Genomic DNA, 22,060 nt, shown 5'->3' with positions numbered 1-22,060 from the left:
TCCAATCATCAAGGTTCCTTTTGAAGAGGGCCAAGGAGGCGCTCTGCTTGACATGTATGGTTAGTCTATTCCAGAGTATGGGGAGTCTCTGGGCTAGGAACCTATCCCTCCAACATGTTTTGTTCATTGTGATGACAAGGTTTAGATCCCTGGAGCGTGTGGCTCTGAGGGATTGGGATTTCTTTAAGTGGAGCATGTCCAACAGCTCAGGGTTTGACATGGCCTTGTATGTTAAGCAGAGATCGCCTCTGAGTAGACGATATGTCACAGAGTACAGCTGGAGTTTTTTTTAGACAGTCAGCATAGGGCATCTGCTTTAGGCCTGTGATTCTTTTAGTGAGGTACTTCTGCGGCCTTTCCAGCTGTTGCAGATGTCTTGTGATGTACATACCAAACGAGGCGTTGTACTCTATAATGGGTCTAATTAGGGATGAGTACAGTGGGACAATGACCTCCTTTTTTCCTGGATGAAAAGCCCTTAATGATAAGGTGTGCCATATAGAAGGATTTCCTGACTGTTGTGGAGATGTGGTTATTGAAGGTGAGACCACTGTCCACCTGTGTGCCTAAGTCTTTCATCAGACTTTCGGTGTTTAGTGTACTGCTACCTATGTGGTAATTCATGGGTACATGCTTTTTCCCAAAGGGGATAACTATACATTTCTTGGCATTAAGCCCATGGCTCTGGCACCAAGCATCTGTTTCTGTAAGGCCCTTTTGTAGAATATCCACATTATTTGGGGATTCAATAATGGCTCCCAGTTTGCAGTGATCTGCGAACTTTGTTCGCCAGAGTCCCTTAGTGTTGGCCTGTACTTCAGAGAAGTAGATGCCAAGCAAGAGTGGTCCCAGGACTGAACCCTGAGGTACTCCACTTGTCTGGAGCTGGATTTGGAGTCGGCTACTTTTACAGTCTGGGTTCTGTCAGTAAGCCAGCTGGCAACCCATCGAGTGACACAGGGATTTATGCCCAGCTTAGTAAGTTTATCTATGACTGCAGAGTGAGGGATGGTGTCGAAAGGCCTTGGCAAGGTCCAGATAAGCTGTGTGGACCACCTTACCCTCGTCCACAGCTCTGGAGAATGATTCGTAGAAGTCAATCAGGTTCAGTAGACAAGATCGGCCCTTCACGAACCCAAACTGGGTAGGGTCCAGTGTTTGAAGGTTGCCAATGTCTTTGTTTATACGTTCCATGATCATGCGTTCCATGCCCTTGCAGATCAAGCTTGTCAGACTGATGGGACAGTAGTTCTTGGGATCCAAGGTGGATCCCCCCTTATGGAGTGGGATAACTGTAGCTGTGCACCACTCAGTGGGCACGAAGCCTGAGGTGAGGCTATGATTAAACATGACACTTAGGTGAGGTGCCAGTTCATTTTGTAGTTCATAGGTTCATACTAGGCTATCTGCCCTGGGGCAATTATAAGCCTAGCCCGATTCTGTATGGCTTACGCCACTCCTTGATTTGAGTATACTGTGCCCTTTTTAAGGTTTAGTTTACTGTGCCTCTGTCTAATAGTGACACGGGAGTAATCCCTGGGACAAACCTACGATCCCCCATCCACCTATCAAGATTCTTCTTGAAGAGATTCAGTGAGGTGCTCTGCCTCACATGAACTGGAATTCTATTCCAGAGCGAAGGGAGCCTCTGGGTTAAGAACCTGTCCCTCCAGCAAGTTCTATTTATTTCTGTGCTGAGGTTCAAGTCCCTCGAGCGTGTGGCTCTAAGGGATTCAGATTTACTGAGGTGGAGCATGTCCATTAATTCTGGATTTGACATAGCTTTGTATGCCAGGCACGAATCGCCTCGAAGTAGGCGGTATGCAACTGAGTAGAGCTGGAGTTTTTTTAACCGAGCAGCATATGGCATCTGTTTGAGACCCTTGATCCTCTTGGTGAGATACTTTTGGGGTCTTTCTAATTGCTGCAGGTGTCGGGTAAGGTACATCCCAAAAGGGGCTTTGTATTCTATGATGGGCCTGATGAGGGATGAATAAAGGGGAACGATTACCTCTCTTGATCTAGATGTGAAACCCTTTGTGATGAGGTGGGCTATGTAGAAGGTCTTTCTAACCACTTTGGCAATGTGGTTTTCAAAGGAGAGATTGTTATAAACTTGGGTCCCCAGGTCCCTAATAACTTTCTCTGTACTCAATGGGTTTCCGCCTATGTGGTAATTTGTGAGCACATTGTTTTTGCCAAAGGGTATGACTATACATTTTTTGGCATTTAGCTTTAAACCATGGCACTGGCACCAGTTATCGGTCTCTGTGAGACCTTTTTGAAGGATATTTGTGTCAGCTGGAATGTTGATTATGGCGCCCAGTTTGCAGTCGTCTGCGAACTTGGTGAGCCATAGTCCTCCCATCTTGTGACATAGGGGTTTATATTTAAGCTGGATAGCTTATGTATGATGCCCGAGTGAGGTATTGTGTCAAATGCCTTTGCAAAATCCAGATAGGTTGTGTGGACTACCTTTCCTTTATCTATGGCTTTGGTGACTGTTTCGAAGAAGTCAACCAGGTTCAAAAGGCAGGATCTGCCCTTGACAAAGCCAAACTGGGTAGGATCTAGTGTCTGTAGATCCCCAATGTCTTTGTTTATGAGCTCCATGATGATCCTCTCCATAGCCTTGCAGACTAAGCTAGTCAGGCTAATGGGGCGATAGTTTCCAGGATCCGTAGAGGCTCCACCTTTGTGGAGTGGGACCACTGTTGCTGTACACCATTCTGTGGGCACATATCCTGTAGTGAGGCTGAGATTGTATAGCTGTTTTATGTGAGGGATTAATTCCTCTTGGAGTTCATGTAAGACGCAACCTGGGACGCCATCTGGTCCCATGGAAGCAGTGTTTTTTGCTTTGGAGAGGGCAGCCTTCACCTGAGCATCAGAGATGTTTGGGAGGCAGCCCTCTGCCGGGATAGATACTTGCTCTTTTGGGGGGGAGGGGGTGGAGAAGTTTGCACTGAACCTGTCTGCCAGGATATTGGCGATGTCTGTGGGTTCAGTGTATTTTTTGTCATTTAGAATCAACTCAGAACAAGTCTGGGAGTTGCATCCCAGGTTTCTAACATAACTGAAAAAAGCCTTATGATTGTCTTTGGTGTCCTGTGCAATTTTTCTCTCGAAGCTGGCCTTGGAGGATTTTATGAGGGATCGTAATTTTTTGCTAGTACTGATCAGAGATGCCTTCCCTATTAGGGATTTTGCTCTATCATGTAGTAGCTTCCTCCTTCTGTTGTACAGTTTATTTATGGCAGGGGTCCACCAGACTGGACACCTGCATTTGGATGACTGGGCCTTGGTTTTGTTTGGGATAGCACGATCCATGCATTCCTGGAGATGTCCGTAGAATGTGTTTATATAGGATTCTGCAGTTTGGGCTGTAGTTTCCACTGGCCCTGGGGCCTTGAAGGATTCCACTTCAGTTTTGAGAAGTGAGAAGTTTGCTTTTGAGAAGTTTTTCACTGTGGTTTTCTGGGCTGGGGGTGGGGTCGGGATGTGGACATCCAGTGAAATTAATTTATGGTCTGATCTTACCAATGAGGGATATACTTCTGGTGTGGAGCATAGAGTCCCCATGTTGGTAATGATCAGGTCTAGTATGTTAGTACACAGCCTGGAATGTCATCTGGTCCCATGGATGCTGTATTCTTAACTTTGGAGAGTGCGGTTTCTACCTGTGTGGCCGTGATTACCGGAATTTGGCAATCTTTTGGTATTGAGATGGGCCCTTTAGGGGGTGAAGTTGGCACTAAATCGATATTGGCAATATCCTTGGGATCAGTATATTTAATGCCATTCTGTTATAGCTGAGGGCAGATCTCAGCATTGCCATTTAGATTCTTGACATAACTATAGAATGCCTTGTGGTTGTCTCTGGAATCTTTGGGAATTTTATTTTCGTAACTAGCCTTGGTGGATTTTATAAGGGATCTCAGCTTCTTACTGAGGCTGGTAAGGGAGTTTTTTACATCCTGATATCTTCCTCTTTTCTGCAACAGTTTCTTCCTTCTGTTGTATAGTTTGTTTATGGCAGGGGACCAGCAGATTGGCTTCCTTGTTTTGGAGGGCAGCGTCTTTGGTTCTATTTGGGATGGCACGATTCATGCACGAGTGGATGTGCTCGCACAGTGCCTTAGTGTAGGATTCAGAAGTCGAACTTTCAGATCCCGTCTGCATTGGGTGTCATTAAGTTTGTCACTTCTGACTTGAATAGCATGAGGCTGGCTTTGGAGAAGTTTTCACAGAGGTTTCCTTACTGGGGGGTGGGGGTGGGAGTGGGATGTGGATGTCAAGGGTGATTTGCTTATGGTCAGACCTGACCAATGAGTGGGTGACCACTGGTGTGGAGCATCTACCTCCCATGTTGGTAATGACCAGGTCTAGGACATTGGAGCCCCTGGTGGGACAATGGATTAGCTGATCCAGGGCGTTGGAATTTATGAATTCCAAGAACTGTTGGGAAAAGGTGTTGGTACCCGAGTAGTTTCCCCAGTTAATGGCAGGGTAGTTGAAATCAGCCAGTATTAGGGTATTTGGTTGTATCTTAATATTTTCCAGTATGTTCAGAAAAGTGTAGTGAGAATCTTGGGGCATGGTAGGGGATCTGTAGCAAGCTGCCTAGTGTTAGTTGCACCTGGAGAATTTCAGATGCATTGTGTTGGGCAACTAGCCTGCAGGTGTGAATATCCTTGGTGAATATGGACACTCCTTCACCTTTAGTGTTTCGGTCTTGGTTTGGTGGCCAAAAAGTGTGGTAAGAGCTGTAGCCTAGTATTGCAGGGGTGCTCTCTGGAGCCATGAACCAGGTCTCAGTTACTGCACAGATATCAATGTTCTCCATTTTTAGGAGTGCCTCAAGAGAGTGCATTTTGAGGTTTAGACTTCTAGCATTCAGTAGCAATACCTTCAGATTTTGCATGTTTGTATCTGTTATGGTGGTGGTTTTGTTCTTTGAACCTTGCCGAAAAAAGGCACTATAGGGGCAGCAAGAGCTTTAGCCAGTAACCTGAATCGCAGGGGTAACAGGTGCAGACCATCTCTGGCAAAACATCGTGGTTTGTCCATCATGTCTTCCCAGGCAGACAGATACTGGATCCCCTTTGAATGACACCAGAAGCTTAGCCAATTGTTGAAGTCAATCATTTTGTCCTTATTCTGTGGTATTATTCTGGACGAAGGCAGGATGCTACTCAGGGCTAGGGTCATACCTGCCTGGGCGACATGATCCAAGAGCTCTTCCATGTCTCTTTTCATGTAGTCTAGGGAGGTACGTCTCAAGTCATTCACACCAACATGGACAATGACAGAGTCATATTTGTACTTGTTGTGGAGTGACTTGAGTGCATGCTTTATGTGGCGGATCCTGGCACCCGACAGACAGCTGACTGTAATTTTCTCCTTGTTCAGCCTGGTAAGTGGGACATGAGTGTACCTAACAATAGAGTCACCTATGACTAAAGTGTTGCGTACATTGTCTTACCTTAGGGGGCTGTTGTTGGGTGGCACACTGATGTTGTGAGCTAAGTGTCACTTTAGTTGTGACTGGTGTTTGCGTTTCAGCTTCGGAGGTCCTTGTTGCTTGGGCAGGTTAATGTTAAGGGCCTCCGCATATGTGGGTTTAGTGTTGCTATGTGTGGGTGTTGATGGTATGGGCTTTGAAGGGCTATATGTTGCTTGAGGTGTAGTGCAGGTGTTAACCTTCTCCTCTTGACTGTCTAGCACAATCTTGGCTGGAGAGAGCTTTGCTTCCAGTTTGCCTATGTAAGTGCATCTCTCACAGGTTGTAGTGTTGGGTGGTAGGAGGAGAGGGTTGTGTGTGTACATGAGGCAGTTGCCGCATTGCCCCAGTATGCCCAGATTCACCAGGTGGACAGGAGAAATCACCGGAAGCTGACCCTTGGACATGCCTGTTTAGGTGCTTTTTTTGTAAAGTACAAGAGCTGTTTTCCCTTACCATTGCAAGGTACTTTGCAATTATAGGCTGTTTAGTGCCTACGATTAATTTCTCCTTATTGACAAGGAGAGTTGAATGCTTGTATCAGTTTAAGGCTTCCTAGTGCTTTCCAGCAGGTTCTAGAGCAAGTGCTAGTCACAGGGGTTCATATTTTAATGCTACTACTGAGAAACCAGCTAGTTCTAAGGCAAAATTCGAAGACCAGACTTTCTAGCACCTGGAATAGTTTAACCGTAGCCCAACGGTGCTGCACGATGTGAAAAATGCACAAACACACACATTTTTAAGCCAGAAAGTTGAAAGGGACAGAAATCAGCTCAAAAAGGCTAATAAAATTATAATTTCAGAGCTGGAAACCACTCCTCTAGTGTTAGATAGGCAGTATAATGCTCACCACTCCCACTGGTAAGCAGTAGGACTTCCCTCTACCACAGCAAGGTCTGGATAGCTCTGAACACAGAAAATAAAGTCTTGAGACCAGCAAAGCCTGGGATCTGGACTATACTAGCTATGAAAGGCGGGAAACGAGCAAACAAGATAGTATTTTTTTTGTTTGGTTTTTTTTTGGTTAAAACAGGCTAAACAATGCAATAAATTAGTAAATAAACACAGAAAAAGCTAATGCACTTGAATGTGTAGCCCTAAACAGTAAATGAAACTAAAACTCTACAAAATTAGCAACTTAAAACTTTTTTAAATGAAGCAAGGCAAGTGCACAACTGAAATATGATTTAAGAGGCAGTAATACAGTAGAATAAGCAGCTAGTCTACATATACAGAGAAGTCTATATATATACACAGAAAAGCAGCTAAAACACAAAAACAATTCAGATGCAGTGCAACCTAGAGCAGTTGAGTTGTAGCAATATTACGGCAAATACGGTTTTAATAAATACACTAAAATATACTCTATATTTCCAAAATGTTTGAAAAGCACAGTCAAAACACAAGGAGATTCAGGCAATTTTTTTTTAAAGAAAGGGAGAAAGGAGGAACAGAAGGAAAGAAACTAAGTGGGTAGGCCTTCTCAGATGTTTTCTTTGTATTAGGTAGAATGAGCTAATGACACCAGACTGGGAGGAGTGTCCCAGTTCAAATTTACAGTAGGGGTGGGCAACTGCAAAGCCACCAAATATAACAACAAGACACCAACAGGGAGGGTGGGGAACAATACTAAAGCTATTAGCCTACACTCTTTTAGACAGTAAACACTACAGCAATCTTTATCACTGGAAGACCTCATGACAAATGTGGGTACTCAGCTGGGGGCAATAATAATTTCGCCAGTCACCTTGGTATTGCTTCCATGGTGTCAGGAGTCTTGCATGCTGGACGTGCTCATCAGCCAGTGGGGTGACCCAGGAGGTAGGGGGTAGGATTAGAAGACTTCCAGTCAACCCTCTGTCTAAGGATCTCAAGGATGTCACCAAAGGACACATCATCAGAGGGTGACCTTGGGGTCCCTTTCCCCATCATCAAAATCCGTATCTTCAGTCAATGACTCCTCAGTGGAGTCCATGTGCTTCCTCTTGCATGACACTTTGTGGGGTACTTCCTCAGTGGATGGTTCTGGGGAAGACTGCAAAGAGGGGGTCTCCTGAGGAGGAGAAACCTGAGGCCCTCGTGCCAGGTGTTCGGTGGTTGTGACATTTGCAGCACGGGGGGGGGGGGACTCCGACATGTGGGGTTTGCCAGTGGAGGCAAGCACCCTCTCCACGGCCTGGAAGGCCAGCCCACCCAAGGAGGGATGGGAGCCCGGAACTGAGCACAACAAACTCGGAACCGGGGTCACACCCCGCCCCCAACAAGCCAACCCCCAGACCAGGAGTCTCAAGAGGAATGGGAACCATGAGAGAAGGAGGACTCCTGGAGGGTGCCATAGAAAAAAATCAGCATGACATCAAGAATGCCCTCCCCCGCGGCACAGCCACTGGCCTGAGAAGAGCCCGATGCCCAGTGCACCGAGGGCCATAAGGATGACTCCGGTTCCAAAGTGAGATCCACTATTGGAGTCAGAGGAAGGGAAGCTGCTGTCTGAGTAATAGGCTTTGATACTTGGGTGGAAGTTGAAGGAGGAGTGTATGCTGGAGTTTGAGGAGATATACGTTCACCTGAAGGTGGGAACGTGGACTTTGATGGGTGAGAGAGACCTCTGGCCACAAGCAACTGGTCAACAAGCCACAACACATCTTGCTCAGAGAGGCTCCTGGTTAACCTCATAGAGAGACCTGATGGCGATTCTGGCCTTTTTAGAAAAGGACTATATTGGCTACCAACAAATGGATCCAAGGAAAGAGAATACTTGGTCCTTGCTTATTCGAGAAGTGCAGAGCCCGGAACAGAGGACGTCTGCACCGAAGAAAGTGGTGTGGAAGTAGTCTGCGCTGACGATGTCACCGGCATAGAAGTTGAAGGTGTCCGCACCGATGGGTCTGCACTGGTAACAAGGACGGTGCCAAGGAGGACTGCACTGAAGAACATGTCGGTGCCGAAAATGTCTGTGCCGTGGAGGGCAGTAACGTCATACTTGGAGCCGAAGAGGATTGCACCAACAGTGCCGAAGGGGACTGTACCTGCACGGACGGTGCCAGTTAAGGGCTGCGACGGAAATGTCAGAGCTGTAATTGTCTGCAATGAGAACTCCGGTGTCGATAAGGAAAACATGGCTGGAGCCAGAATTATTTGGGGCGGTACCAAGCCTGGAGCTGACAGGGTCAGAGGTGGCAGTGCCGTAGCAATCAATTTCACCTTCTTTTTTTATGAGTTGACTCTCTACGATCTCCAGAGGGAGAAGAAGGGAGCGACCTCGATGAGGAAGAATGCCTCTTATGGGGTTTAGCAGGAGGGGGTGAGCCCTCTGACCCAGAAATAGCCTCACAGAAAGGAGATTTGAGAAGACCTTTCAATATTAATTTATTCTTTCTCTCGTTAAGAGTCCTGGTTGAAATATTTCTACAAATCCCAAACAGGGGATCCACAGTAAGGTGGGAGACATTCAGACAATAGACATACAAGTCATGGCCATTGGAAAGCCGTAACCTACGGCCACAATCCTTACACTGCTTAAAACCAACGCTACTTTTCTTATCCGACATAATGATGTGGAGAAGAACAGTACCAAAAGGAAGAGGAAAGGCTACCCAAAGGGGTAAGAAGAGAGAAGGAAGGATTACCAACGCTGGTAATGAAGAATTACCTCAAAGGTAAGAAAAGGATAATAAAGGGGAACAGACTAAAGAGAGAGAGTCTTAGGTATACGATAGGGTAGGAAAAAATTAGTAGAAACTGTTTGAAAACTTTAAAGTAAGAACGATGTATAAAACTTTCAAAAAATTAGACACTTAGCTGAAGAGAGTGGCTTGACACGGCTGTACAGCAACGCTGAAAATGAGATCTGAGGTAACAGGGAGCAGAGCATTCTGGGTAGGACCTTAGCTCGAGAGTTTTTGGCCGACGCGAGCTTGACATTTGGCTGTCTCGGTTCCGAGGACGGAACAGATAACCCATCAGTAAGGAATGAACGAAGATTAACAACATCAGATCATAGTGTTATAAGCAGTAACACTACAGACAGCACAACCATGTTACCAATAAGAGTTCAGTACTTGATCCAATAAACCATCTTGTCTCAGGATACAATGCTACTTTCACAGGAGTGCCTCACAAAATGCCATAATTCTAACTTGCTCTTTTCTAAGGAGAAACCACAGAAGTGTGTTCTCAAATGCTGAGTATTCTATAGCTTACATTCTCGGTTTTTAGAAATGCGTTTCAATCTGGTTAGCAGTATTTTCCTGTAAAAATCCCTTTACCTTATATACAGAAAAAGTAACAGCTGTATTTTATAATGGTCACATATTTACTTTACTGCATTTGTTTGCCAGGAAAGTCACACTATGCAGTGCCCTATTTCAGCAGACGGCCAGCGGCAGGGAGAAAAGCTCCATTATATAGACATCATGGACATCACTTGCACTGTTTCATCACTTCCAGTCCGTTTCATTCATGAGCAACAGTGCCACTATTCAGGCAGTCTTGACGTCAGTTATATCATTTACAAACAATTTTAATGAAAAATAACACAGTTGTGTAGAAATATTTTAAAAAATACAGGGAGATATATGCAGTGAAATATCTTCAGTATGCACAGATTGTCTGGTCTTACATAAGAATATTTGTTACTATAAGGACATGTTCAAAATCTTGGACATAGAAAGATAAGATAAAGAGTTACAGCAGTCCAAAAGGGAAGAAAGAGGGGAATAGGTACAAGGAAGAAAAAGGAGATGAGATGATAGAAGAGGCTATAGTTACGATAATAGTACACTATGTTTGGTGCAGCAGAGATTTATAGCACAAATTCATATAGCTATAGCATTAATTTAACCAGGGGTGTCGTAGGTGCAGAGCCATTTATTTAGCAGTTGTTGCTTCAGATGGCATTTAAAGTCTTTCAGGTTGTAGACTGTTCTTAGGTGTAGTGAGATGGTATTCCAGCTATTCTAAATGCAGTGTGAATACAGGGAGTATCCTGCATTGTTATTAGGTTAAGTCATGGAAAGTACTGATTTGTCAGTGGAGCACAGAGGTCTCTTAGTAGCATAAGGTTGAATGACAGACTGAAGAGATGGGAATTTTTCAGAGCTGTGCAATAGTTTGAAGGTTGTAATTAATTGCACGTACAACAGAGAATTTTTAGCTCGAGACAGCTAAGTTGTTTTAGAGACAGACAGTGATGTGATCTCTATCGACGACTGCTTGAGAATGTGTCTACTTTATTGTAGCATTGTTCTAGCTTCATTACTAGAGAGGAGTTGAGATCGTTTATAATAGGAGAGGCATATAATAGGGTGGGGAGTAGAAAATCATTTTTTTTTTCCAGGTTTTTTTAATATTCTGCCAGCATTAATCCCTTTTTCTCTTATTACAAACTCTATTTTCAATTTACGTATCAGACATTTCTTCCTCTTTAAGAGTTCTTATCCAATATTAAATAGACCACTAGTCTAGTCTTTAATATGCAGACCAACAGACAGCTCATTTATACTTCTATAAGTAAGAATTCCTGGCATTCGGTCACCTGGATTCTCTTAGGATGTTTAACACATGAATAAAGAAGGGGGTTGGGTTTAAAGTGTTAACCTCACACACACAATGTACATGGTTTGATTCTCACTTTTGAGAATACAATTGGCTAGGCTTAAAATAATCAACAGCAGCAGCTAACCTAGCACTTACCAATGAACATATGAAGAATCAGGGTTAGACATTATTTTTATTGTCCACACTGACAGTTTAGTATCTCCAGACTAGGATGTGTTGGGCCTATATCACACAGTCGAAGTTACATAACTTCAAACACGTAATGGTCGCACCATTATGTTTGAAGTTACATAACTTCGACTACCTAAAAAAAGAAATAAATAAATGAGAAAACTGTTGCAAAACACACAATGCAACCGAGGATGCATGAAAATGTTCCACAAGCACGAAACGTTTATTCAAAAACCACGTATGAAAGTTGGTAGTTTGGGACATGTGATTGCCTTGATTATGCCTTAAATATGTGTAATTAATTGAAGGCGATTGTCTGATGAAGTTCTGTGGTTCAGGACGAAAGAGCTTACCAGCTTTCATGTGTGTATTTTGAATAAACTTTTCGTGCTTGTGGAACATTTTGCTTGTTACATTGTGAACAAGAAAGAGCATAGCAGAGATTTCTTTCATCCTCAGTTGCATTGTGTTTTACCTAAAAAAAAAAAAAAAAAAAAACCACAATGGACAAGAAAATAAACTGTTGTAAGCAGGGAGGCAAGCCCCCCTGCATATACCAACTCCAAGATCGCACCACATTGAACAAAGTGGAAACCTCGGCCTACTGAGATTTCCATTCACACGCTCAAACTTTTTTCAAATTCAAAGGTATGGTCTCGACCATATGTGGTCCGAACTTGTAAAAGTTCGATGACGTGATAGGAACCCGGATGTGTCACCCTGCTTTGATGCTGCATTTCTTATGGTTTGTTTTATTTAAAGGCCATGGAGGAAAGAAGGTAGGATTGTTAGAAGCTACAGAGAACTGAGATTGTATTGGCCAAAATGGAACCATCATGACGAGATTGCCATTGACATGCTTTGCTTTCATAAGTACCTTCTGAATTAGAGGATTTGGAAGAAAGGCATATAGCAAGACTTGACATCAACTGGATTCCAAAATGGTAGCCAGTTTTAGTACTATATTTTACAACAGTTGGCTACTGTTTTCACCTTTCTGGCTTCTTCCTGGGGATTTACAGATATTTATTTTCTTCCAGTATTCAACAAGTTTCTACAAACCTACAGTGTTGTCTTTTCACCGTGCTGGCTAGCAAAACTGGAGAGGAGATGAAATCTCAAGTGAAGATGACAACATTTATTTCAAGCTTTAGAAAAACTAAACCTAAAAGGAATATAATTTCAGTAAAGGAAAGTACAGTTGTGTACACTTACCATAAATGCAGATGTTCGAGTGTATTCACTGTTACAGTCATTACATTTGGGTAATCCTGCTGGCAGGTTGCCCTCAGTCGGCCTGAATTCCAAAGTCTTGGGTCCTGCGTCGGCTGTCGTCGCCCCTTCCCTGACATCAGGTCGTCAGGGGTATAAAAGAAGCAGCCAACACCATTTTCTTTAATTTTTCTTGTCCCAGATGTCAGGTGCCCCCAAAAAGGGTAGTCAAAATTTATATCTATATATAAAATAACATGCAGCAATATAAACTTTACCTTCATCCACAAGCAAATACACCACATAGGTTGTATGAATCAGAGAAGGAAAGATAGGTTCCATCAGAAGAAAAGGGGGGATGGCGGGGTGGGTAACCTGGACTGCAACAGTGAATACACTCGAACATCTATATTTATGGTAGGTGTATACAACTGTACTATGTTCTTCGTCTTTCACTGTTGCAGTCATTACATTTGGGTAGATTCCCAAAACTATGGTTGGGAGGCTGGAGCTAAACAGCATTAGGAGCGGCTATAAGACCCTGCAGAACTGCAGTGGCAAAGCCTGCCCTGGATTTGGAGTAGAGTGGCAGATGATAGTGCTTTGTAATGGTGTGCACTGAACTCCAAGTAGCTGCTGCCTCTAAAATGTCCTTGGTTGGTACTCCCCTGAGAAAGGCTGCTGAAGTGGCTGCAGCTCTGGTGGAATGTGGCCTAATGCCCTTAGGCACTGGCTTGCCATGGTATAAGTAGCAGAAACAAATGCAGTGGCCTATCCACTTTGAAATAGTCTGCTTTGAGATCGCCTTTGCTTGTGATCCTGCAGCATATGCCACTAGTAATTGCTCTGTTTTTCTGAAAACTTTGGTTCTGTCCAAGTAGAATCTAAGCTGTCTGTGTACGTCCAAAGAATGCAAAATTATTTCCCCCTTGTTCTGTGGATTTGGATAAAAGGTTGGCAGATGAATAGTTTGGTTAAGAGCAACAATGGACACCACTTTAGGCATAAATGTTGAGTTTGTCCTCAGGAAGACCCTGTCCGGATAAAAAATTATAAAAGGTTCCACAGCCATGAGTGCCTGTAGCTCTGAAACTCGTCTTGCAGAAGTTATTGCTAGGAGCAGAGCTGTTTTCCAAGATAAAAACTTTATATCAGCAGTAGCAGCTGGCTCAAAAGGAGGCAGGGTGAGTTTTTCCAAGACATAGTTGAGGTCCTATGCAGGCATTGATCTCCTTGGAGGCCTTACATTTTTGGCTCCTCTGAGGTACTGTTTTAATAAGGGATGAAAAAAGATTGGTGGCGCTGCATTGTAATGAGCCGAAATGGCAGAGACATGAATTTTAATAGATGAGAAAGATAGGCCTTTGTCCAGCATTTCAGTTAGGTATTGTAAAATCTGAGGAATATTTGGCACAGCTGTATCTGTTCCTTGTGCCTGGTTCCAAGCACAGAATCTCTTCCATTTTCCAGCATAAGATTTTCTAGTACTAGGCCTTCTGGCTTCCAAAATGACATCCATCACAGCTTTGCTGAGAGGTATGTTTTGCATGACTACATTATCTGCCATGCTACCAGGTTTAAAGTCCTGAGCTGGCTGTGCAGGATCTGATTGTTTTGCTGGGACAGTAGATGCGGTACTTGAGGTAGGGTCCAAGCTGGGCATTGAGACAAGCTCCTTAATATTGGGTACCAGTGCTGGCGGGGCCAGTCTGGTGCAATCAGTACCATCTTTGGCTTCTCCTGTCTGACCTTTAGGAGTACCTTGGGGAGGAGAAGCAGAGGGGGAAAGGCATATACGGATAGGTTTTTCCAGCTGAAGGATAGGGCATCCACTTTCCATGCTTGACTGTGATAAATCCTTGTGCAGAATCTCTTTAATTGGTAGTTGTAAGGGGAGGCAAACAGATCTATGTCAGGGCATCACCATTTCCTTGTTATAAACTGGTGGATCCAGCTGCCAGTCGTGGGGATCCATGAGGTTTCTGCTTAGTTTGTCTGCCAGAGTATTTTTCCTTCCTGGCAGGAATTGTGCCTGCAGATGTACTTGGTAAGTCAATGCTGTGTCCCACAAAGTCATGGCTAGTCTGCAAAGGGGGTAAGAATGTGTGCCCCCCTGCTTGTTTATAAACCACATGACCGTGGTGTTGTCTGTCTTTATCAGTAGTTGTCCTGGTTGAAGTAGGTCCTTGGATGCTGTCAGGGCATTTTGAACAGCTAGCATCTCTTTTTGATTGATATGTAGATGCATTTGGTTTGAGGTCCATGTCCCCTGAATGCATCTTCCTGCCATGTGGGCCCCCCAGGCATAATCTGACACATCCATTGGTAGTGTTTGCCTGGCTGGAGGTAATGTGAAAGGTTGTTCCTTGTTTTGGTGACAAGCCTTTGCCCACCATCGAAACTCCTGTTGCAGGCAGGGAATGAGAATAATTATAGTTTCCAGGCTGTGGCAATGTTGAGTCTAAACACTTTTTAGGTACCATTGAAGTTTCCTCATATGCAGTCTTGCATATGGAATTAGTAGGATACAGGATGCCATGAAGCCCAAAGCCTGCAGAATGTTTTTTGCAGATAACTGGGCCTTTATCGCTAACATTTTGAAGTAGGTAGTCAGTTGCCTTTGTTTTTCTGGCATGAGATAAGCCATCTGGGCAGTTGTATTTAAGCTTGCACCCAGGAATATTATCTCTTGAGAGGGTACTAGTTTTAATTTCTTTTCGTTGACTGTGCACCCTAGGCATGTTAGAAGTTTTTTCGCAAACGCCAGATGCTGTAGGAGGATGTCCTTGTTCTCTGCTTGAATTAGACATTCGTCCAAGTAAGGATATATTTGTATTCCTCTGTCTGCAGAATGCAAGTACTGGTGCCAGGCACTTTGTAAAGACCCTGGGCGCAGTACATAAGCCAAAGGGCAGTACAGAGAATTGGTAATGCATTGAGCCAGCCTTGAATCTGAGGTATCTTCTGCATATTTGTCTGATTGGGACATGCAGGTATGCCTCTTTTAGTTCTAAAGTTACAAGCCAAGCGTTCTTGCCCAGCATTGACAGTAGCTGCTGCAAAGTCAACATTTTGAATTTTGGTATATCCAGGAATGTATTCAGAATCGATAGGTCCAGTACTGGCCTCCAGGCCTTGTCCTTTCTGGGTACCAAGAACAGTCTTGAGTAAAATACTTGTTCCCACTCTTGCTCTGGCACTTGTTGAATGGCCTCTGCCCATTGATTTTTTGGCAGATCTGGCCAGCCATTTGCCTTTGGCAGGGTATGGAAATGGAACTTGTAGCCTTATGACATGATATTTAGAACCCAATTGTCCTGGGTTATAATGTGCCAATTTTGTGAAAAAAGTGCTAATTTCCCCCCTAAAGGTGAAGTGCTTGGTGCAGGCAGGGGGAAGTCATTGGGACTGTTTCCTGTAAGGTTGTGATTTGTCTTCTCCACTTTTGGAGGTAGAAGCACCCCATTGCTTTGACCTGTATGAACCTTGCGCCTGGGATCTGCCTCTAGGGCGTCTAGGTCTGCCCCTTTGAGGTCTGTCTGACACAGGAAAGGACCAATTCTTTGTTGGCCAGTTTCTACTAAACCTAGGTGGCTGTACTTGTAAGACGTCTTTGACCGTTTGCATAGATTTAGCCTTGTCCTCCATTTTCTTTAACACCTCTTCTGCCTTAACACCAAACAAAGAATCATGCTGTAAAGGTGCATCTAATTTAACTTTAACATGATCAGGCAGATTTTGTTCCTTTAACCAAGCATGCCTTCTAATTACAGAACCTGTAACTGCGGCCCTGCAGGAGGCCTCTAAAGAATCAAAACCACATTGCAAAGTATGCTTTCCAACTTGTTCAGCTGCATGCAAAATATCCTGCATTTCCTTGTTTTCTGCACATTCAGAGTTTAACAACATTTTCTGTTTAAGCAATGCCATGACATGTTGCTGATATCTGAGCATATGAAACTGACAGTTTAAGGTCCTTATAGCCAAGGTAGCAGATGTGTAAACCTTTTTTCCCCATCTATCCAGTGCCTTAGAATCCCTGTCAGAAGGGGTAGGGTTTTTTGCAGCGGAAGCCTTAACTCCCTTGGGACCCTGAGAAATAGTTTCTGGGTCTGCGGCAGGGTTTTTTAAAAGGAATTTATGAATTTATGTGAGTCAGGAACTCTGTAATATCTGTCAGGCTTAACAGGAGCTGGAGGTAAGAAGTCAGGGGTAAGGATAGACTCTGAAAACACATCATCTACAATGTCTAACACAGGAGGGATGGCTAGTGGCTTGTGCTGAGGTAGTAACAGGAAATCCCCAAGCCTCTTTTTAGACTCTGAAAAATCTTGGCTCTCCCAGTGAAAATGCTCCCTCATGGTATGTAAGGTTTCCCCAAAAGAATAGTCCTCAGGAGGAGAAGCTGAAGGTATGGGTTCTCCAGCATCAGAATCCTCATGGGGGGAAAAGAATATTCCTGATCAGAAGAGGAATCAGAAGAAATGGAAACCTGATCTGAAGATTCATAGTCAGTCTCTTGCCTAGGCCTCTTATCAGGAGGGGGATGGGAACCCCTGATCAAGGTAATTAAGTCTTCGGCCATTTTGATCATCTGTTTTTTGGGCATGGAGGCCTGTACACGTGGCTCTTGAGGTTGCTTCTTTGCCTTTGAAGGTGCTTTAGTCTTTGCCTTTGAAGTCGGTTTAATGTATAAATGTTTGGGTCTGAATACACCCTCATAAGCCGGTGCCTGCTCAGTGGCTCCGGACCCATCTGAAGGATCAGCATCCGAGGCTCCAATACCTTGAGTTTCCAGCGGCATGGACGACTCCACGTGGGAGCAAGTAGCGGCCTGAGACTCTAAAGTAGAGGTCGTCAGGGGCTACAAAAGCGCCTGACTGAGAACCAGCGAACCGGCGACTGGCTTAAGAGAAGCTTCGTCGTTGGTTTTGGGCCTCGGCTGTCTTTCTTTTTCTTTGCATTTTTTGTGAACTCCGGTAGTCGGATGGCTTTCCGACAACATTTCTGGATAATTAAATCTACGTCCAAAGTAGTTTAAAGCAAAATCATCCCGACGCTTAATAGTGCGTTGGTTAAATCTAGCACAAAACTGACAACCCAGAAAACTATGAACAGGGCCTAGGCAAGGAATACAGTAAGAATGAAAGTCCTTATGAGGTATTTGCTTCCCACAGGAAATACAATTATTAACTTTTTCTGACATTGGTTCTGGAGCAAGAAAAAGTTTCCCCAACGGTGTACTTAGGTTTATAGAAGACTTCTGATCTGAAATTCGAACTCAAAAATCTCAGGAGTCGGCCGACCGGCACTTGCGAACTGCTTCTGCTTCGGGCACCGCGCAGCAAGAAAGACTAAAGAAAATGGCGTCGGCTGCTTCTTTTATACCCCTGACGACCTGAATTCAGGGAAGGGGCGACGACAGCCGACACAGGACCCAAGACTTTGGAATTCAGGCCGACTGAGGGCAACCTGCCAGCAGGATTACCCAAATGTAATGACTGCAACAGTGAAACACGAAGAACATCAGAGAAAATTACTTGTCTCAAAATCTACTCTTTAATGTTTCAAATAACTCAAAGAAACATCCTTTAAGTTTAGCTGCTGAGATAAATGGCTGTGAAACTTGAGATTTAATACAACTATGGGTGAATTAGTTTCTAGAATGTGGAATCTGGTTAAGGGATTTAAGCTTCCAAGAACAGTATTTCTAATGTTCGATCTACAACTGATCAGTACTGCAAAGAAACCATCTGTGTTTCAAAAACTGAAGTACCTAGGCATATGTATTGGACATAACTGGGATATGCCTGAAAAATGTGATGCATGAAATTACTAAATGTTATCCAGGACATTCTCTTTAAATTATTGAGGAACAAAAGACAAATGAACCACTCATAACAGAAAAGGCAAAGGCGCACACAGAGCTTCTTACAAATTCTGCCTCTGATTCTCCCTAAACTAGTTTATATTAAATTATTACACTTTCAAGATACAGTAAAAATCCTTAAAGCTGCAAAGATTAAACCAGACTTTAGTACACAAAACTGGCAGCTTAAGTTCTCTGTAGACATCTCTATGAAATATAAATTGAGCAAGACAACTGCATCTTTTTTACCAGTTAATAACTAAAAAGAAGGTTCATTTTTCAGATATTCTTTCTAGCTAAATGAGTGTTTCCTGGAAAAGTTGCAAATATCAAATGACTACAAAAAGGAAAGGTTATTTCTGACAAGTGTTTTACATTCAATCCAGACAGAAAATTATTATATTTAGTTAATAAAGCCTTCCAGGCTTTCACCTTTTCTAGGTTATTTATTGGATACAGTTTTTAGTCAAATTAAAAAAATCCTAAATTATGTGGTTTATGTCAGCCGGAACTGTAAGTAGTCAACAGTTTCAAATGTATTTTGCCTTGCCGATGATACTATGACATTTATACAAGAGTTTCTTTTATAGCTTTGTCGTTAAGTCCATGTCAGAAAATTTCTACATTCATTTTTTAGCTTGTTAGAACATACTTATCTGTTACAAGAAATGCCTGAAGTCCTGCATATGTTAATCTATACAGGTACTGCTCTTAAAACTGTTAATGCTCCCATGTGCTTTCTTTTTTCACCACTGTTTTGCATTTTTCTCTGTTGCTCATCCTTGGCATTGACACAGTGCAAGTTAAAATTTATTTTTTAAATTATCCTTTAAATGGGCTACTTTGTGATGAATCATTTTAGTCTGATCACTCTTCTAACTCTTTTCTTAACTCAAAGTTAGGTGTTCACATTTTGCCTTGGTAGTGTCTTAAGTCTGCACGTGCACAGTAGTGTGTGGATGCCCTAATTAAGTACCAAACATTCTTCTCTTGAACATAGGTTCAAAGAAATTAAATTTAGTAATGGATTGTGTGTGACCTACATATTTAAAAAGTTTTAACCAGGACCTGGTTTTAATATTAAAGCATAACATTTCATTGCAGGCTGAGTTTGTAGATGACATTGTTTAATGTGACGGTTCCATTGGGGTGCCCTTGGAAATTCTAATTTGTTTTTATGATATGTATATTACTCAGAATTCTTTCAGTGTGAAGTATAAGCTGTGATGTTCCACTGCAATTTCATTTATTCAACATGCTTTTCACGTTCACTATTTTACTAAACTTGGTTTTAAATGCATTGCTCAAATGTTTTCTACTTAAGATATCCCTCTTGTTTTATGGCTATATTACTAAAGTCTTGGCTACTTTTTTAAAAAGCAATGTCTTTTATTTCATCTCTGCCCAGAAGCTGCAGGTTCAACTATTTTTTTCTTGTAATGCCATACTCGGGTAAGTTGTAGCTGATCTACTGCTAAAATGTAGCTCCCGCTATTTATCCTCCCCCTCCTCTTATGCTGCTAACCTGGGTGTTTAACCCTTCCAGGCTGGAGTCACTAGCAGACCGGGATGGCAACACCATCAGGAGTGGATTCAAGACCCACCACTACTGCTTGCAGTGGTTAGCTTGACATGTCGCAGGTTGGGCCCAACCCCTATTTCTTGGAAAGGTCATTATGAGTTATGAAACATGGTTTCTCAAGCATGATTCCACACCCAAGGTTTGCATGCTCACCTGATCTGGCCATGGTTTACAACTCCTGCCTCCACTGTAACTGCAGGAAATGCTTTCCCCACCTGTAAATGATTCCTAAACCTCCCTTCAGAGAGAAGTGAGCACCCGGGACACTAATAACTGAACAAAAGTTGCATGTACCATGTTCCAAGGCTTTAGTCCTCTATGCCAACACAGCTGACTAGTTCATGCAGATATACTTTGGGCCTGCTGTTATTATATTTTACTCTTCTCTTACTTTGTTGCTTTGGACTCTGAATATGACATCTTCTAGACTATAATTAAAACTGCTCAGTGAATATTTCTTACTAAACAGGACCATGTTAAATGTCTGCAGTTACAAATTCTCTCTGCAGAAATGATAAATGACAAATTTAGATTACTGTTTGCATTTTAGGTCTTTATGTTTTCATTACTATTACATTTTTGTGTCTGTTTTCCCATTAAGTGACTTGCTTTTTAATGACACTAGCTGTAAAACATTGCACTTTTAACCCCCCATTATTTCTGGCTTTGCCCAGAAATATCATCAGCCTTTACACCAGCACTTGAGTGATTGTCATTTTATTTGAGCTTTGCTAATACGACTATAAAGCTTGATTTTAATTTGCTCTAAGAATAGTGACTCAATAGATGAGTAAACATTTGTGTGTTCTCCTAAAAATATGTACAGCAGTTTAAATTAATGGAAAAGGCTCTTACCTTTAAAACCTTCTTCAGGCATACAAACTGGAAAAAGAAAATACTGCATGTTACTGCATACTTCAGGCTGCTAAAAACAAATGTCATCTGCAACTGTTTTAATACACTATTTAAAAACTTGGCCTGGCAACACTTCATCGTTTTTAAAATTAAGACAACTTTCAAAACAAGCTGCATTAACGCACACAATTGGGAGTTATGCTTCTCAGAAAAAGCTGATAATTTTAATTGTGTTGTTTTACCCCTTGGTAAATACCATATCTGCTATAAGCCAGAGAACCATTATGTTCTTAGCCACACATTTTGTGTGACGTGCCACTACTGCCTGATTCCATAAATCCCATTACAGTTCAGTTAAGTTTAACAGCAAGCTATCAATGCATAGATAAATTAAAACCATAAGTAATATTCAGAAAGACACATCAGTACTGGAGCATATTAGGGAATGTTAATTAAACAAACACATTGGAAGCTAAATTGGAAGAAACTGCACTGGCAGTTAAAAGAACAGCAATCAGAATTTTTATAAAGGTAGTTAGAAAGACAGCAACTCTACTAACAGGACCTTAAGCTTTCAACATTCTTTACCAATGAGTTGTGAAGTAGTTTCCCTCTAGAGCTGATGCACTCTATAAGCTCTCCCATCTAATAATGCCAGTCTGTCAGCCCTTTCCTGTCACTGTAAAAGAAAGTAATGTAATAGCCCAACAAATGGCCAAAGACCATAAAACACCACTCCTCCATTTCCTAAATCTTATAGGATGGAGGAAGGCAGACCTGATGACTGAAAGAATGCTCTTGAGGGTATCTCAACAAAAATGATTCTGGTGACTGGGTTAATCCTGGCCATCAATGATGATTCAGCATTTCTGGAACCTCCAATGTTCAATGCATGTCACGATTTCACGTGCCAAGTGCATACTACATAAGAGCACCTAACCTATGACACCAGACAGCAAACTTCCTGTGGGTCAAGAATTACTAATGCAGATTTCACACTTACACTGCTAACAGCTACACACTTGCCCAACTTACAGGGACGTTTAACAACTAAGGATGAGTGGAAGGGTAGAACAACCAAAGGGAATGCAGGCAGGAAGTCATCTGGGATGCATCTAGGATGATCCCCCTCAAAGAAAATCATAGTGTAATAGTTTAACAATGGATATGGTAAGAATCTTCTATCACTGTTAACATGGAGGACCTATAACTGTGTTGAATCCCAAGCAGTAAACCACCACACTAGATGGGACAGAGTTAATGAGCAGTTCAATGATCAGGAATCAAAAAGATAAGTCCAGAAATACAA

General features: G+C 42.7%; 1 protein-coding gene across 7 annotated transcripts in view; it reads right to left on the bottom strand.

The window, feature by feature from the left end:
• The window catches only part of USP48 (ubiquitin specific peptidase 48), a 3,461,715-nt gene that overhangs the window by 64,723 nt on the left and 3,374,932 nt on the right, over window positions 1–22,060 (bottom strand). For 6 of the 7 annotated variants that reach the window (XM_044063240.1, XM_044063245.1, XM_044063241.1 and 3 more), the window contains one exon: window positions 20,752–20,778. The exons of the other annotated variant lie outside the window; for it this stretch is intronic. In XM_044063240.1, coding sequence (XP_043919175.1) covers window positions 20,752–20,778 — 27 coding nt within the window. The remainder of the gene's footprint in view (window positions 1–20,751; window positions 20,779–22,060) is intronic. 7 annotated transcript variants of the gene reach the window in all.

The sequence above is a fragment of the Protopterus annectens genome, chromosome 2.part1 (assembly GCF_019279795.1).
Source record: "Protopterus annectens isolate FY-2018-M chromosome 2.part1, PAN1.0, whole genome shotgun sequence".
Classification (NCBI taxonomy): Eukaryota; Metazoa; Chordata; order Ceratodontiformes; family Protopteridae; genus Protopterus; species Protopterus annectens.
Note: the sequence above shows the minus strand (reverse complement) of the source record. Positions and strands in the feature narration are given on the sequence as shown.